Below are 18,406 nucleotides of genomic sequence, written 5' to 3'. Positions count from 1 at the left end.
GGCTTCTTTTGCTTAACATAATATTTTTTAAATAATTTATGTTTTGCATATGTCATTAGCTTGTACTTTCTTATTACTAAGCAGTATTCCATTGTATAATAAACACAATTTATTTATCCATGCTATTATTGATATATATTTGGTAGAATATTAATTATCAGAATATTCAGAATGTCAGAATATCAGAATATTAGGTAGATATTATTGATAGATTTTTGATAGAAGAGCCCCAAGCTGTTTCCAGCTTGGGGCTATTCTAAATAAGGCTGCTATGCACATTTTTATCAAATCTTTTGTGGATCTATGCTATCATGTAGGATAGGTGTACTGTGTGGCCATCACACTCAAAATGACTGAGTGAGTAGAGCAATGAATCTGTATCAAATTTTGTGTGAAGCTTGAACATTTCTCCACGGAAACTATTTGGATGATTCAGAAGGCTTTCAGGGACGATGCAATGAGTGCGGCACAAATACAAGTGTGGCACAAACACTTCAAAGATGGTCAAGAATCTGTTGAAAGTGATCCATGTTCTGGGAGGCCTGCAAAAAGCAGAACACCTGAGAATGCTGAACATGTACGGGCTGCAATCAACAAAGACTGGCAACAGTGTGAGAACTAGAAGCTGATCTGGGGATTCCAAAAACTACTGTGTCCAAGATTTTGACACAGGATCTTGGCATGAAATTTGTCACGGCAAAATTTGTTCTGCAGCTTCTGCTACCAGAGCAGAAAGAACATCACACTGCAGGTGCTAATGACGATTCAGTCTGCCAACAATGAACCATATTTGGCACCCTGTGACTTCTGGCTTTTCCCAAAACTAAAATCACCTTTGAAAGGGAAGAGATTTCAGATCATTGATAGATTCAGAAATATACAACAGGGCAGCTGATGGCGATTCCAACAAAGGACTCACAGAGTATTTTGAACAGTGGAAGAGACCCTGGGAGACCTGTGTGAGGTCCCAAGTTGCCTACTTTAAAGGGGACTGAGGTGTCATTGTCCTCTGTATGAGGTTTCTTGTATCTTGCATCTTCTTCAATAAATGTCTCTATTTTTCATAGCGTGTGGCTGGATACTTTCTGGACAGGCGTTCGTATATTTAACTTTATTAGAAAGTTCCAGTTTCCCCAAGTGGTTGTACCATTGTAACTGCCAGTAGCAATAGGTGATTTGCTTCTTCCTCACCAGCACTCAGTGTTGTCAGTCTAGTGGGTGCGGAGCGTCTCTCCTCGTGTGGCCTTTGTTTTTAAAGAAGCTGTGCTAATGTCTGCGTCGATGTTGTAGTGGGGTCCGGAAGTCAGAATTAAAACTCAGATATTGTGATTAACATTTGCCAGCTTCTTAATGGCCCCATGCCTTTGAAAAATGTAGCTTTTCTAAGATAAATACAGGTTCGAGTAAACTGAAATTTCAGGGTACACTGAAATAAGCTGATGATTAGAACAGATTTAAGTTGGAAAGGAATACTTTTGTATTCAAAACACACATCAGTGTAGGCCTCTAAAATGAACAATGGCCACTTGCTCTGAAGAGAACGAAAATCTATTTCTGTTCCTATTTTTAAGAAATCATTGAAATTCAGTAGCTGACTCCAGCCTGATAGGGAAGTTTCACTCTTGGTGATTAGCTATAGGACTGTTGAGCCAGCTCAGTCTCACAGAATTTCTGCTTTACCAGGTCAGGCACCTCAAATACCTCACATGTGTATGAAAAGAGCTGACTAGCCAGTTCTTGGTCCTTCACTCAACCTTGAAATGTGTCCACAGATTGCCAAGGGTCAGATTCTTTTTATTCGTTGTGGTCATATTGCTTTCCATCTAAAGCTTCTGAACTTAGAAAGCAGAAGATGCATATTCTAAACAGATTTACAAAATGTAAGGTGGAGCAATCTGGCCATTGCCCAAGGGGGTAAGTATCAGCTTTTAACTGACTGCCTTCTCAGGTGTATTAGGTTTCTCTGACCAAAAATTTTGTGACTTAAAAAAACACAGAATTTTTTTTATCTTAAAGTTATGCATATCAGCAGTCCAACACACACAGAGGAGTCTCTTCTGGATGTTCTGGGGGAAAATTCATTTCCTTGCCTTTTCCATCTTCTAGGGGCTGTCTCCACTCATTGGCTTGTGGCCAATTTCAGAGCCAGCAATGTGACTTCTCTCTGATCTCTCTTCTGTAGTCACATCCTTCATTCACATAGCCCAGAAGGTCCTCTACTTTTAAGGACTCATGTAATTAGAATGGTCTTATCCAAATAATCCAGGAATAATCTTCTCATTTTAAGATCCACAACCTTAATCACATTTGCAAAATTTTGCTTGCTATATAAAATAACATATTCACAGGTTCCAAGGATTAGGGAGTGGACATCTTTGGGGGCCATTATTTTGCCTACTATATCAAGAAACAGAATCAATACCCAGGGATCAAACCTGGTCACCTCATTCTTGTGGCTAAGCCCTGCTGCAGCGATGCTGCTGAGACACAGGTGCTCCCACGAAGTGCAGATTCATTAATGCTGCTTACTGGTGTGCTGTTATCCCTCGCAAGGTATCTCAGAGGCTGAGGAATGGATGATAATGCCACCAGTTGTAACCGTCTGTTGGTAAAGTTAGGCAACTTGTGACATCAATCTCAGATACAGGGATGCTTAGCTATGATCTATTCTTTGATGTTATGAAAAATATTTTGTAATGAGAGAGAAGCCATTATATTTTGCCATGAAACTCATAACTTAGTATTGGGAAAAAAGACAGAAATTATTGAATGTTCAGACATAAGAACAGTCTGCAAGAGCCCTCCTACATGTAAGCACTAACGTGCAAAAAAGCACACCTCTTTCTTTTGACCTGGTCACCACTGTGATTTAGCGAAAGCATTATGCTAAGTGAAATAAGCCAGATGGTGAGGGACAAATATGATCTCACCTTTAACTGGAACATAATCTACAGAAGAAAAAAGCAAAAAAAATATAACCAGAGACATTGAAGTTAAGAACAATCTACAAATAGCCAGGGGGGAGTGGGGTGGGGACAGTAGGGAAAGGAGATTACAGGAACTACTATAAAGGACACATGGACAAAATCAAGGGGGAGGGTGGAAGTGGGGGAGGGAGGGGCGTTCGGCTGGGGTGGGGTGGAGGGATGGGGAGAAAAGGCATACAACTGTAATTGAATAACAATAAAAATTAAAAAAAAAAGAAAGTATATGAGAGGTGGGAAGGATTCTATTCTGTATCTACAAGGTGCAGGATAGGGAAAAGAGGAAAGATGGTCCTGATTTTTCATGTTTCATCTAAGAACAGTATTTCTAGTGGGAACAATGTTATAAAGTGATGCGGACTCTGGCCAGCAGTGTCCGCAGTGTTGTGGATGAGACAAGACAAATTCACACAGACTACTGAAGTCCTGTGGAGAAAAGGGGACAGCACAGCCACTCTCGCAAGGGGAGAGCACTTCGACCCTTGCCTTGACAGGCTTTTATTGGCTTTCTAATAGATTACATCAAAGAAGGTTGTCATTCATTATGCTCAGGTTTGCTTTAAGTGATTGATTTTTACAGATAACAAAGAAAAGGATGTTACTGATTACTTCCTACAGATTAACAAGGAAAAAACATTGCAAATGCAAGGGAACATAATAATTAGTCTGGTTACACTCTGTCTTTGGGAGAATTAGCATAGACTTCAGTAAGTGACTTTAAAGATATGTAGTAAGCATTTGCTGCTTCAACTCAGGGTGAGGGAGTTTTAGCAAGAGCAAGCCTCAAAACAGCCTAGGTATAATGCAGGCCTGATTTCCCACGGGAAAGCCGATCTCTGGGTTTGGCATCCTGCGTGCTGACACGCACTTACGGGCTTTCCAATAGGGCTGGGCTACATCTGCCATTCCACGCGGAAAGGTTCCCTATAATAAAGAGCATTAGGGTTTCCTAGCTAGCCCAAATATAATATCTTAAAAAGCAGTATATTTTCATAAACTATTTGTCCTCATTAATATCTAGATAATATGTAAATTTAGTTTTAATTTCTAGTGTGATCCAGGGGTATTTAGAATATTATATCTCAATTTACAAGAGATACTAAATATTAAGTGAAGTATTTGGGAGAACGTAGCAGAGTAAAAGGATCAAAGTTATTAGTTAATTTTGACTTAGCAATGGACAAACATAGGTTTATATGTAGTGAAATATGAGAAGGTAACAGCTTGCAAAATGAAAAAGCATAGCGAAACATCCAAATTAATTGTTGAGTGGGATTAAGATATTTAAAGAAATGTGTTAAAGCCACAGAAATTTTAAAAAATAAAAATGGATTATAACCAATAGATATACAGGGAGGGGCAAAGTAGGTTTACAACTGTGAGTACATGAAACTGAGCTCTTCCTTGTATTTATTAATTGTTGTATTATTTTACATCTGAAAAACTATAATCTACTTTTGCCCCATGTGTATAAACAAAGTTGATGGAATAAAGCCAATTATGTCAATTAATACGGTAAATGTAAGTAGCCAAAATTTCCCCATGGTAAAGGAAAACAACAATTTTAACATAAAACATAAGTAAAGATATACTAGAGAGATGAAGAGTGAGGAGGTATACATAATAGTTTCAAGTGAAATGGAGTACAAGACCAAAAGAACTAAGTGAAATGTAGAAGGATATGGCCTAATGTTAAGTGTATAATGAATGCACAAAGAGGATATAACAAACAACAGAGCCATAGATGACATAAAGCAAAAATTCTGAGAAATAAGATCAAAGCACAATCCATTTGATCACCTGTTTTTTTTTTAGAATGCTGTAAGTCAAGTAGAAAAATAATAAACAAGAATACAGATTTCTGAATAACCCAATTAACAATTTCAATTATGTTTACAAATGTATCACAAAGGTTTATATTATGAATATTACCTTATACTATTTCCTCTCCTATAAGAAGAGACTATAATCTTCTCTTACATCCATTGAATATTTACCGTAAGTTATCATAGACATGCATCTGTCCACAAAATAATGATTATACTGTAAATTCTGAATAATAATCCATGACTTTTCACTTCCTCTTCAATAGACCTGGACTCCCTAAGTTTCCAGTCTGGGCTCCCAAAGGCTTTCTTGGTAAACAAACACAGGTGATGAGGCCAGCCTTGTCCACAGTCAGTCATCAGCAGTGGGAGGAAACTAATTTCTCTAACTAACACTATGGGCTAGTATCTCTTCCAAGGGCTTTATGAACAATACCAATGAGAACTTATACCTTAACTACAAAGAAAAGATTAATAAGAAGCTTAAAAACACACTACCGTGGTAATTTTAAAATGCAAATTTTGAAAAATGAGATTCCATTTTTTACCTATCAGATTACAAAGCCAAATATAAATTGTATCTGGACTAAGATATATAAGCAAGTATTGTATTACTCTCATCACCTTCCTCAGGAGTGTAAATTGAACAACTTTTGATAACATGATTTTTAAAACCTTCTAAATTTTAAAAGTTTGTTGATAAAATATTTGCATTCCTGGAAATTAGAATAATCAAGAGTGTGTTCAGATATTTAATACATGAATTTCATTTCAGCTCTTTGCAACAAGATGGAAACAAACTAAATATCCTAAAATAGGAGGTTAGTTAAGTAGGTTATGATGCTCCTACACAGTGGTTACTCCACAGTTTGCAGTTAATGGAATAGGTTCTGGCCACAGACTTCCTGGATTTGAATCTCTGCTCTGCTTTTTAACAGCGTATGACTTTGGACCACTTAGCCTCCCTTGCCTTAATTCTATCACTATTTAAAAAATTGAATAATAATAGTACCCACCTTTGCTGGATTGTTTCATAAGAAAACATGAGTTAATATGTGCAAAATATTGCAAGCAGTGTCTACCACTTAGCAAATATTACCAATGTTATATAGCTATTAAAAAGAGTAGTCATATATTTAGCCAGATGCAAAAATATTTATAGTATATGAAGTGAAAAAAGTGGATTTTAAGAGAACAATGGGCACATGACATGATCTCAGTTTTGTTGACTTATATAGAGATATTCATATCTGCCTATAAATGTATACAAGATTTCAAAGGATAAACTAAAGGTTCATTTTCAGGCTGTCTCTGAAGATATTGGTAGTTTGTTTTTTTGTTTTTTTTCTTTTAAGTCCTTTCATTTTCTGATTTTTCTGAAATGAGCATGTTCTGCTTTTGAAACAAGGAATAAAAAGTTACTTCTTTAAACAAATAAAAAGTCATGCTCCCACCAGATATTTAGTTCTCATCACTGGAAATTTGAGAGGATAAATAAGAAGCCATTTTTGCTTTGATGTAACAGGAGTCTCCAAAATAGCACAATAACAGTGTTTCTGCAAAGTACGGCAAAAGTAAGGCCTGTTTGAGTGTGGTAGGTAGGGTAATAATATGGCTGTAATAATTTATGATTTTAACTTGAATATTTCACCTACAATGTCATATGGTGTGCTTGAGTATGGTATTGTTATGTTACAGAATTACATGCTTATGATTTTTAGTAAAAGATTTTGTAATAAAAAGGGGATGTTATTTGTGCCAGACCCTAATATGAAAAATAGTTTGGTGATTTTTCACTTTATCACATATATTTCTAAGAGCATGTTTTTACTTATTTAGTGAAAAGCCCTTAATTGTAGCACTGCGAGTATCTGTCTGGGGCACTTAAATACTATAGAGAACTGAAAATTTATAGATCTCAAATCTGTTTTCCTTCTTCAACTGTTCCCTGGTGTAGTAGCAGACTAAGCAGAATGCTTTAGCACCTGGAAGAACATGGCGTACCATGGAGCGTGGACCTGAAGGCAGCCAGAGGGGGATCGTAGAGGAAACAGCTTTCTGGAAAGGGACTTAGAGCCTGCTGGCTGGGGCCCTAGAATTCTCCAGAGGAAAGGCAGCATTTGCACAAAGGAGATCTACCCTCCATCCATCTCCAAGATGTGAAATCCAATATTTACACAAAGGCTTAGCCCAAGGAAGGCATATTTTTGATCCTTGGCTGTAAATACTTAGTAACTGCCTAACAACACACATACCATGGCTTAGAACATCCATAGAAAGGCATGCTCTCTGTCAGAGCCTTGGGCAGAGTGGTGTTGACCTTGCAGCCCATATGCCTCTGCTTTATTAAAGTTTCATGCCTCCAATCACAATCGCTGCATGAATTCTTTTACAGCCTCCAGCACTCTAACCAAAAGCCATAGAGACATGGCAAATTAATTTTTCTCTGAAGAAACTGTGAACATTGGGTGAAGCAACAGTTTTTTAATTTGTTTTGTTTGGGTTTTATTTTTTTGTATGTGCCATGAGGTAAAAAGTGGCTCCTCTTATCTCATTGCTGAAAAAACCTGCCATGTCGATTTGTATTTCCAGTTTAAATTTCCTGTCTAAAGCAGAGAAACATCTTCAGTGAGAGAGAGAGAAACTCCATTTCTGTTGTTGGTTATCAGAATATTCTAGTCTTCTTCTGCTTCGTGAGAGAGCCTAGGGGAGAGAACTTTTAAATGGACATTACTAAGCTCACAACAGTGGTAGTTTCAAGGCAATGATGATTCCTTAAGGGAAGGGATGGTGTTTACTTTTGTTACCATTATTTTCCTGGTAGGAAGCACTGTTTGGCCCATGGCGAGACTCCATGAATACTGATTAAATTAATAAATCTTGAAAGAAAAAATTGTAATTGTTATCTGTATTGGTGGCAAGACATCCCCCAAAACCTCAATGGCTTATAAAACAAAGGCTTATTTCCTCTTCATATGAATTTCATTGGCGATAGTCTGAAGTTGTGTTGTATATGTCTTCTTTCTGAGGCCCCCAGCCACTGGGTGGGACCTGCCCCCACCCCCGCCCACTGGTATGCTGACCTGGCTCCGACCAGCTCACAGCTCCAAAGTATTGATGGTACTCATCTCTTCCCAAGTCCATGTTCAGTGATATCATTTGGGTAGCCTAAAATCAACTTTGTATTTACACCATGGAAATTGGCAAACACTTTAAATCAGAATTTGTTTTTGTTTTTTGAGAGCCAGTTTATCAACACCCTACCAGATTCATGTGTCAAAGAAGAGCAAAGGAGCTGGTAGAAAATCACAATGCCTTTTTAGGCCAAAGCCAATCATGTGGCCAAGGATGACAATTTGGCAGGGACACACTCTTCCTTTTCAGGAGGCCCTGCAGTCATGTGGCAAAAATGGGGAGGGAGCAAAAGGTTGTGAGCAATACTACAATCTGCCCCGCTGTCTGAGTAATTATAATTGACCAAACCCCAAAGTGGGACATGTGGTATGGCAGAGTGTTTTAATGATGCATATGTATATTTTAACATTAATTTAAATTAATATAAATAATACTACTTACTAAACAAATGCTTACAATATACCAGGTGTCATGTAGAACTTTCTATCCATGATTTCATATAATTCTCACAACAGTCCTATGATGTAGGTACTGTTACTATCCCCATGTCACAGATGAGGAAACTAAGCCTAGAAAGTTTAGTTCTTTAGATGGAATTCCCTGGACACAGACTCAGAGAGTTGTGTAGGAATGCTGAGTTGCTGAGTGCTCTCAGTAGATCCACCTGTAAAGAACTAAGAAGTGAGAAGGCAAAGGGAGAACAGTGGTCTACCATGGCCTCCGCCCACCCTGCAGGGAGTTCTGGAACTGAGATGGCCCTGAGGGGTTGTTCTCAAATCAAGACAAGGGGCTCCTCCCAGCAGCTACTGATGGGACTCCCCAGAAGGGGCATAGCCTCAAGCAATGCAGTTGCCTGTTGGCAAGAGCAATTTCTAGTGTAATCTATCAACAGTGATATACGCAGCAGCTGGAAAAGGGGTGTATTGGCCTTTAAAAGGGGGTCTCGGCAGAGCACCAAGGTATCCACTACAGTTAGGTAATATGTGCATGATCACATAATAAAAGGCTAAAATTTAAACCTAAGTCCATCTGACCTTAAAGCCTATCGTCTTAACCCCATTGGTCTATGTTGGTTCCATTTCCCCATCTGTCTGATTCAGTTGCTACAAATCTGATGAGATAATGGCATTTCTGGTACATGTTTATGGTTCAGAGTGACTGAAACAGAACGTTTGGATTTAAATTGTTTTTTACAAGGAGGTAAATGGCATTCTGCATACGCTTTGGGTGAGGATGTGTGCTCCTGCTTGCAGGTCTGGCACTGAGGAGTGGGAAAGTGGATTACAGGTAACAGTGTATTGGATTAAAAGTCCATGATGTCTTCCTCCTTTCTGTCCTCCACACAACTTATAGGGTCAGGGTCCCAACAAAAACGGTGAGATTTGCTTCATATATGAGAGCTGTGCCAGTTTAGGCAGGGAAACTTGGATCTGTTAGTGACAGGCTTTCTTACGTGTCCTTAAGTAAACCTGGGCCTGTTGAAGGGTCGGCTCTTTGCCCAGGGATTGCCCCAGCTCTCCTGGGCCAGAGCCTGAGTCTGCCACTGTCAAAGGTAAACAAAGTCGGGCACTAGGTGAGGTGGTAGGGACAGATTTTAATCAGTAATATACTTTCACAATAGGAAAAAGAATCTAGCATTAGTTGACCTCGACTTCAATTTTTACAGAGATGACTGGGCATTTTAAAGGGAGAATGAAGGAGGAGGGAGGAGGTAGGCAGGAACTCAGTGGAGTCAGATAAGTGAAAAATAACAAAAATGGGAACAAGGATTTGGCTCGTGTAATACCCACTTGGTTGTGCTAACAGGCGCTTACCGAGGTTAGGCTCCTAGCCTCCCACGGAGACTGGGAGACAGGGGCCCTATCTGTAGGGAGTGCCTGGAACAAACAGTAAATTCTTTTGGCAGCCTTGAGTTTTCTCAGACAAACACTTTAAGGGGGATTAGTGTCTTCGTAGGGATGTGGCCTTGCAGTGTTTGAAACTGTGTTAGTGTTTTGTTCAAGTCTTTATAGGCCAAAGTTGAGGCCTCATTGCGAACACAGCTCAGAGGAGCCTGGCTGGAGTTTGGCCACAGAGAGACTCTTTGTCACAACCAATGAGAAATAAGCAGCCTTTTAGTGGACAAATTCCCTACCCATCAGACCCCTGTGATACCAGTCTTGTCCAAAGCCAGGAGCCTACTCTACTGATCAGAAATCTCACACACACACATTCACATTCTTTCTTACACGCTTCCCCACTCTGTATTCATATTCACACTCACACACATATGCACATGCAGTCACATACAGTTTCACAGCCTCTCGCACACACTCAGGTGTTCTCACACTCACACACACTCACACACACACACACACTCTCTCTCTCTCTCTGTCTCTCTCTCACCCCTAGACTGTGTGTTTCAGTTCCCAGGCTCAGCTACCTAGTTTTCAAATCACAGCCTGTTCACTGCCCTAGCCCTGCTGCTGGGCTTAAGGATGGGGTGGCACCTCCAGGCAGGCCAGCCTCTGAGGCTTCCTCCTCATGTAACTACAGTGAGCTGGGACTGGGGTTGATCCAGGAACTCCCACCACCAGAGAACCCAGAGGACAGATCTCTTCGTGGGGACAGGAGGGGTGTAGGCAGGAAGGACAGAAGTTTTAGCCAGAAGGAGAATCAAGTCCTTGGGCAGCTCAGCTTGGAGGTTCCTCAGCTTGAAGCTTTACTTGGTGAATTGTCATTTGTTTGTGTCATTCCACATTCAGCTCAGTTTCTGTCAAGGTCTCAGGTTATTAGGTAATAAAGCCAGTGCTGGACCCCAATCCAAAGCTTCTTGCACTTTCCATGAGCCCCTCTCTTTGACAGCCCCTCTCTTTTCAAATTCACCAAAAACCTTTATGCAGGGAAAAGAAGTTGAACATTTCATAGGTTAACTAGCTATGCTATGGTTTACATATTGTCTGATTATTAAGCATAATTAAATTCCCTCATAATCAATTGTAATCCCCTTATCAACCCATCTTCTTTGGTTTTACATCTCTTACCATGGGTTGGTTTTGTTCCTTCCTTCATGAGTGAAGGAGGTGTTTTCTTCTCTGGGAGAGCAAAGCAGACAGCACGACTGTGGAATCAGACAACGGTTTGTGTTCGGCGCTTCCATGCGTGAGTGGTCAAACCTGAACTCATGTGTATCCTCCCTGAGCCTCTGCATAATGGCAGGGTGGTGACTGGGATTAAATTGGGCACATATTAAAAGTTTCCATCAGAGTTTCTGGCTTAAAATAAATGGCCGATATATTGTAGCTATTAGAATTTCTTGCTTTTACTATTTAATTATGTAATGTCAGTATGTAGTGGGACTCAAAAATCAGTATTTCTTCAAGAAGAATTGTTATTCTCTTAGGGGAGGGAGAGAAGGTCTTCCTACAGAATCGCATTGCATGGATTGTCACTTTGCTCCTGCGTTTTGTGCTGACCTTGGCACCTGAGAAGGAGGCGGAATGGGTTGCAGTCTTGAGCAGCATGCATTGTGACAGAGTTTCCCTGGGGAGGCAGCAAGGTTGTGCCTGTAATTTCAGATCCCAGACAGCCAGAGAGCTTCCTGCGTTTGCTCCAATTTGCCTCCGTCCAATAGTTGTGGTAAATTGGGCCCGGGAGTGGTGGCGGGGGCAGGGGGGGGGGGGTGGCATGGGGAAGGGAATGGATGACACATGAATAATGTTCACAGCAGGAAAGGAAAGGAGACCCTGTCTTCTGTCTGAGCATGCTCAGCAGCAGGGCTAGGCGATGCACAGGCAAGTACGGAGTTGGTCAGGGTGCACAGAATGAGCTACACATTTGCTGAGCCTGAATAATAATAGGTTTTGAAATATCCTTTATATGCACTCCCAGGTTGAGCTCCCAATCTCCGGTAACATTTTGTCTTTTAGGAGGCCAGGGGAGCCAATCTGGGTGGAAACTGAAGGGGGAAATCAGGAGAGGAGGGGAGGAGGAGGCAGGGTTCTTTGTTTCTCTCCCCAAGCCACGGACAACTTGCCATCTTTCTGGGAGATCTTGGTTATTCAGAGCATGCTCTGAGCGCTTGACTGGAAATGTTTCAGGGCTTCTTCAGCAACATCATTTGTCACTCTCATTCACTTTCTAATCATGACACCTTCTCAGGAAATTGGAAAAAACAAATATCCAAGAAATCAGAATGTCACCGCCAAGGCTTTATAGACAGCTTCTAATGGCATGTACAGCCAGAGGTGCCATAACAAAAACGCACACTAAATATTTGCATCTTCAGCGTGCTGGTATAAATTCACAGGGCTGCTCTGTGGTCCTGAATACAGAGCATCTCTGTTAGCACAGAGCAGGAATTTAAATGCTTCTGAGAAACAAAATCAACCAATAATAAAGTTCTTCTATGCCAGATGTAGTTTATAAATGTGATCAAAAGACTATACCATAAAAGTAACCCATATGTAAATCCTTACAATAAGAGCATTTTCTAATGATAAACAGTTTCCAGGATTTTGCATTGTCTCCTGCTCGATTTCTACAAGTTAGCAAAGCTTCAGAGAAAGGTTTCTAGATCTTTATCTTATAATGCAGTTCTTCATCAAATACCAGAACAGTCATTTGCCAGGTAGAAAGCATACTCGGGACTGAACATAGACACAGAGAGGAACTCTGCAGATAAATAGATTTTTGCAGTTCACTTATTGCTGTGCCATATAAAATTCTGCCAGTGGGTGAGACCAGCCTTCTTTGTCAACTACAGAATTACTGTTTTCTAAGTGTATAGCAGCACCTGGTTAACAATTCTTTAGGGTGTGAGGATTGACTTACATTATATAGACAATTAATTGCAAAGCTAGAACACAAGAAATCAGGTAGCTCCAGTTCTGTGTAGCTGAATGGATTTGGCCTCTGTGCTCCAACCTCCAAATGTTACTGAGGCATAGGTTATATGCCTTAGTATAATAATAAAAAGGGAAAGAAAACTGTGGTAGCCCAGCCAGCTTTTACTTATTCAAAAAAAAAAAAGTGCTATGAGTTCCAAAGTAACAGTGAAAAAATTTCTCCTTTAGAATTTCTCTCATTTTATTACTTGCTCTTGCAAATAAGACCCTATTTTCTGCCTTCATCCCCTGGGCTCCTGGAAAAAGTTCTTGAGGATAAAACTTTTACCCCAGATTATAGTGCAGCTGGGACCTAGTAATAAAGAACTGAGTAGCCCTTTCAGCATGTGTTGGCTCCTTTTGTGCTTTCTCTTACTTAGTTGTGCTATTGGTCTAGCCTCCTAGAGTCTGAGTACATAAATCAAAACACAGGTGTTAAAGGATACTCTCCTAAAGGAATCTCCTCTTCAAATGCCCCCAGTCAGTCAACAGTATTTGTGAGCAGGAAGGAAAAAGGTAAATAATAGCCAATGTTTATTAAGCATGCACCATGCACCAGCATGATTCTGGGCTTTAGGAATTGTATGTCATGCAATGCCCACAACGCCCAAGAATAAGAGTACTCTTCTCTATTTATGGATGAGGTAAAACTACGGGTAGAAGTTTGAACAGCCCATATCTGGCAGCATTTATTAATTCAGAATAGTTCCCTTAACCACTACCCTTAACTAGAAGGACCTTCCATGTTAGTGAATGCACTAAACCCTCACAATAACCCAACTAAATATATTATTATTATTATTCCCATTTTATCCATCAGAATAACTCAACCAGAAGTTAACTTTCTCAAGGCCACACTTAATAAGGGCACAGAGCCAGAACTTAAACCCTTCCAAAGCCTTTGTCCTTTCTACTGCCCTACATCGCTTCCAGCAAGCATTTGGCATGCATATTCTCAAAGAGGTTTCGTGCCAAACTTTGTATTAAATAAAACAAATATAAGAAAAAACATGCATAGGACCAAGAGATATCATTTTAAGATTCTGTCTTTTTTAGAATCACTGAAAGAGTGAATGAGGCATGTGTTAGCAAGGAGGAAAGTGGGGTTTAGTTTCCAAAGAATGCGTGTGGGAAGGGGAGTTTGTCACTGTAGTTTACTGGAAGGATGGAAGGATGTGCCCAGGCTGCTAGGTGTTGGAATTTTGTACCAAGTACAATGGTAATGACTACAAGTAATTGAAAGCTCCAGCAAAGGGACTTGAAGTTAGTTTTAACAAGAAGCCTAGTGGTAGGAGACTTCAAGTGTTGGTTCAGCTGCTCAAAGATGCCATTGGAACTAAGGTTCTTTCTCTTTCCAACCCTGCTCCCTTATCATGTTGGCCTTCTCCTCTTAAGAATTACAAGACATTTGCCATAAAGTCAGGAACAAAATGGAAGAAGAATGCACCTGCGACACTGGCACCATGTTAGCAGAAAAGCAGAGGCTTTCTCAGACTCCACCAGCCCCCAGCTGATTTCCACTTAGGTCTCGTCAATCAGCAATGTGTTCCATGGCCATCCCAGCAGACAGGGAGCTAGGAAAGCCAGAGCTTCCCTGGACACGTGCCCCCCCCCCCTGCAGAAGAACTGCATCCCTATAAAGATGGGGTGGTGTGGGAAATCACAAAGACAGTGTGCCTTGGTTTAGGAGGCTAGCATGGAGAAGAGTTAGGGCAACAGGGCTGTACTTGGGAGGAGGATGATGTTAATGAGGAAGAATGTTGTGGTGCCCTTTGTATCTATCTTTACATTTAAATGGCCCCAGAGCATCACACCTGTGATGCTTCCTTCCTTTCTTCTCCTGTTCTTGACTCTCTTCACTCCTTCTGCCCCAACCCCAGACCAATAGCCCTTTGGCCTAAATAATGTTGATAATTATAAGATCATCTGACTTCATTTTTTTTAATTCTTGCAAATAATAGGTATTGAATAAATTATTGCTGAATTAATTATGTAACAAGATGAGGAAATTCCAAGCAAATATTAGCTGGTAAGGGCCTTTGACTGCATGGCCAGAAATTCTCACTGCTTCGGAGGAGAAACTACTCAGGAGCCTGTGGAAGGTATCTGGAGGCTACTGTCAACAGAATCCAAGTACAAATGTTTGCAAAGAAGCCCAGTTCAGACAAAAGAGTCTAAAGAGGTTGAAGACATGGGTGTCGGGTCAACACAGCCCTGGGTGATCATGTTGCTAGTTCACGTGATTATAGCTCCATGGTTTCCTTCTTCATCTTTGCAGAGCCAGCTCTCCCAGGCGCTGAATGGGCTGTCAGACAGGGCGAAAGAAGCTAAGGAGTTCCTGGTGCAGCTCCGCAACATGGTCCAGCAGATCCAGGTACCACAACAACTGAGACCCCAGGGGTTAAGATGTAACTATGTGGTGGAAGCGTTTATCCATTTCTTCTCTTTTATTTTTATGTGTTGTGGGGAAAATCCCATTATTTTCTTCTGCTCTGTGTCTTCTAATACATACAAACACACCTACAGGCAAACTTCAAAGATATCCCTTCTTGAGCTGATTATGTTTGCCAACAAGCCAGAAGGAACCTGGTTTTCCAAGCGGTTCCTATCTTCCACACACAGGTCCTAACTCTCCACTACTGTGTGTTTAGAAAGATGCTTATTTCTTTGTGAATTTAGAGTCATTATTGTTGAGTTTTTTTTAACTCTGTAGGTCTCCCAAACACTTTGCAATGATTATGTCTTATCTGATGGTAACAAACAAATCACACTTTCTCTTTTTTCTTCCTTTCTTCTTTCCTTCCTTCCTTCTTACTTTCCTTCCTAGTTTCCTTCCTTCTTTCCTTTCCTCCTTGCTTTTCTTCCCCTTTCCTTCCTTCCTGCCCCATAGTAATGCTTCTCCTTTACTTAGATACGTAAATATTTTTCAACCTGATTTCCTGGTGACTATAATTTCAGATTGCTTTATCTGGACACAATGACCAACATATCAGCCAGCATTTGGAAGCTAAAGGGGAGAAGCCATAAATCACATGAAATGCTAAAATAGTGACTTTCTGCACTGCTTACCATTCTTTTGAGGTTTACCTCACAGAAGTAACCTTGGCTCTGGCCTCTAGTAAATTGTCTTTCTGAGCTAATAGTTAACCCATGTCAAGGCAGAAATGGCTTTTTAAATGTAAGCCAGCTTTCCAAAGTATCTCACACTGACTTCTTTGCCTATTTTTGGCACATATGCCATGTTAAAATTTCTGATTCCCTAACAACCAAACACTTGGTTCTTGGTTCATGGTTCTGTTCTCCAAAGTAACAGAGTCCCTTCTTTTCTTTCACTGGCATGAATATGCAGCCCCAGGCTTGCCTGTGAACCTCACCTCTTCATCAGATAAAGCTTTATTCCTGGTCTAAATCAGAGCCTATGAGGAGAAGGCTCCCCTCTCCCTCCCAATCTGCCCTGCATGGGACAGAGAGAGCTCTTAAATGATATTTCCCAGGGGACTTCTCTGAGAACTCAAAAGCAATTGCCATGAAAGCAGAAACTTCACATTTGTGGAAGTTGTTGCTCAAGCGGTTACTAATAAGTGCCTTACACGAAGAAGACCTTGCATTTGAAAACAGCCACGAAATATCTATATTTATATTAAGAGAGAAATACAGTTTTTTATGGCTTTGGTATAAATTAAAATTTGATAAGCTAAGCTCTCCCTTCCTTGCCAGTCCCCAAAAGTTTACAGTTTACTCGGTGTGTTATTAGTGTATACACGAATATTTAGTTTTGACATGCTATAAATTATAATAGTTTTTCAGGTTATGGTTTGAGAGTCAAAATTATATGTGTCTTATTGAAAGGATTACTTTTAATGAGTGCTTATAATGTAGTGAGAGAAGAGCTTAAAATTAATGTCTATGGTATGTACAGATTTAAATGAATTTAAAACTTTAGGTCCAGGATTCAATACAAACATCATGGAGACGCTATCATTCATTTAGAACATGGTTACCCTTCTCCCACAAGCTGTTGGTTCATGTCCAGCTTTAATAACCTACCATTCGTGTTCACTTTGCTCTCCTTAATGAAAGGAGCAAGTACTTTTGCCTGTGATTAATCTTATAAACTTCCAGTGTCACTGGATTATTATTTAATATTGAAGACCATTGCCATCCTTTTTCTCCTTTCTTTCCCTGAATTTAGTGATTCTTTTGTCTCTCATGCCTTAACAATATCCCATTCCCGCAGGCAAGCAGCCCTTCTGAATGCCACATTCCACCAAACACAGCTGGACACATGCCAGCTTTCAAAGCATTCACGTTCAACTCTACAAACAAAGCTTTATTTTATTTAATATAATTCAAACTTGGGAGATGATCCCCTTTTGATAAAAAATAAGTTTATCAAGTGATATTTATCTTTTCAATCTATATTTAAAGCAAAACAACTACTATAGAATGAAGTTTATCCAGTTATTTTTGAGATGCCCAATGTGCATTGTGGACAGAATTCCTCTTCATTGTCTTCACTGAGGATTTCTGTCCCACAAGTGGACAGGCCAGCTCTGTTTGCTCTGGCAGCCTGGGGGCACCCAGGCACCGTATGGCTGAGAGGTATGCTCTCTCACACAGGAGAACAGTGTGGAGTTTGAGGCCTGCCTGGTGGCCCAGTGCGATGCCCTCATCGACGCCCTCAACAGGAGGAAAGCCCAGCTGCTTGCACGCGTGAACAAGGAGCACGAGCACAAGCTGAAGGTGAGTGCTGCGCTGCGGGGGGAGCAGAAAGCCAAGGAGCTGGGCTCCCAGGGCCATGATAGACAGGCTAGACAGGAGGGGGAAGCAGGGTGCCCGCAGCCTGGGGTGGCCAGTGGTCTGACTGGCAAGGAGTGGGCATAGCCCTTATCCACCACTCAGTTGTTCACTTAACTCACCAATATTTGTTGAGTGACTTTTCTGGGCCAGAGATTGCTTTGGGTATAGGCATAATAAAATAAGTCAAAATCCCTGCCGTCATGGGGCTTATATTCTACCAGGAAGGATTAACAATAAGCAAGGTAAGTAAGTAAAATTTCCAGTATATTAGTAAAATGTGCTAAGAAAAAATAAGGAAAGAGGGACGGGGAGTACTGAGGATGGGGGTTGAAATTTTAGACAGGGTGGTCAGAGTGACCATACGGAGACATAATGTATTTTTGAATTGAGAAATGGAACCTGTACTTTCCAGAAAGCAAACAAGGCTTGTCTTAACTTTGAAGTGAATTGTGCATTTGGACAACTGTACAGACTTGTCATCACACAGTGGAATCAACTAATTACAAGTCTGGCTCCCTACTGGCCGAAGGACTGGTCCTCCTGGGGACATCTGATATCCCATTCACTGCCCCGTTGGAGCAGGGCAACAACATCTGAGAGCAGGCTGTGTAGACTGGAAGAGCCCAGCCAAAGGAAGCTCAGAAGTAGAAAGTCAGCCGAGGTCCATATACACACCCAGTAAGCCTCAGGGTGACTACCAGTGGATGGTGGGTGGGTAGTGTGCAGTGTTGGGCTGGGACTGGGGTGGAGGAAGAAATGAGGTCTGACCTAGGCTCCATGTTGGGGTTGGGCGGCC

The 18,406-nt window shown here is 40.8% G+C and overlaps 1 protein-coding gene across 11 annotated transcripts in view; it reads left to right on the top strand.

Moving 5' to 3' along the window:
- Positions 1 to 18,406, top strand: part of TRIM9 (tripartite motif containing 9) — a 100,491-nt gene that overhangs the window by 36,346 nt on the left and 45,739 nt on the right. For all 11 annotated transcript variants that reach the window (XM_024568088.3, XM_045201840.2, XM_045201838.2 and 8 more), the window contains exons 2-3: positions 15,089 to 15,184; positions 17,431 to 17,553. In XM_024568088.3, coding sequence (XP_024423856.1) covers positions 15,089 to 15,184; positions 17,431 to 17,553 — 219 coding nt within the window. The remainder of the gene's footprint in view (positions 1 to 15,088; positions 15,185 to 17,430; positions 17,554 to 18,406) is intronic.

This window comes from Desmodus rotundus, chromosome 7 (assembly GCF_022682495.2).
Source record: "Desmodus rotundus isolate HL8 chromosome 7, HLdesRot8A.1, whole genome shotgun sequence".
In the NCBI taxonomy this organism is placed as follows: Eukaryota; Metazoa; Chordata; class Mammalia; order Chiroptera; family Phyllostomidae; genus Desmodus; species Desmodus rotundus.
This window is presented reverse-complemented; position numbering and strand designations above follow the sequence as displayed.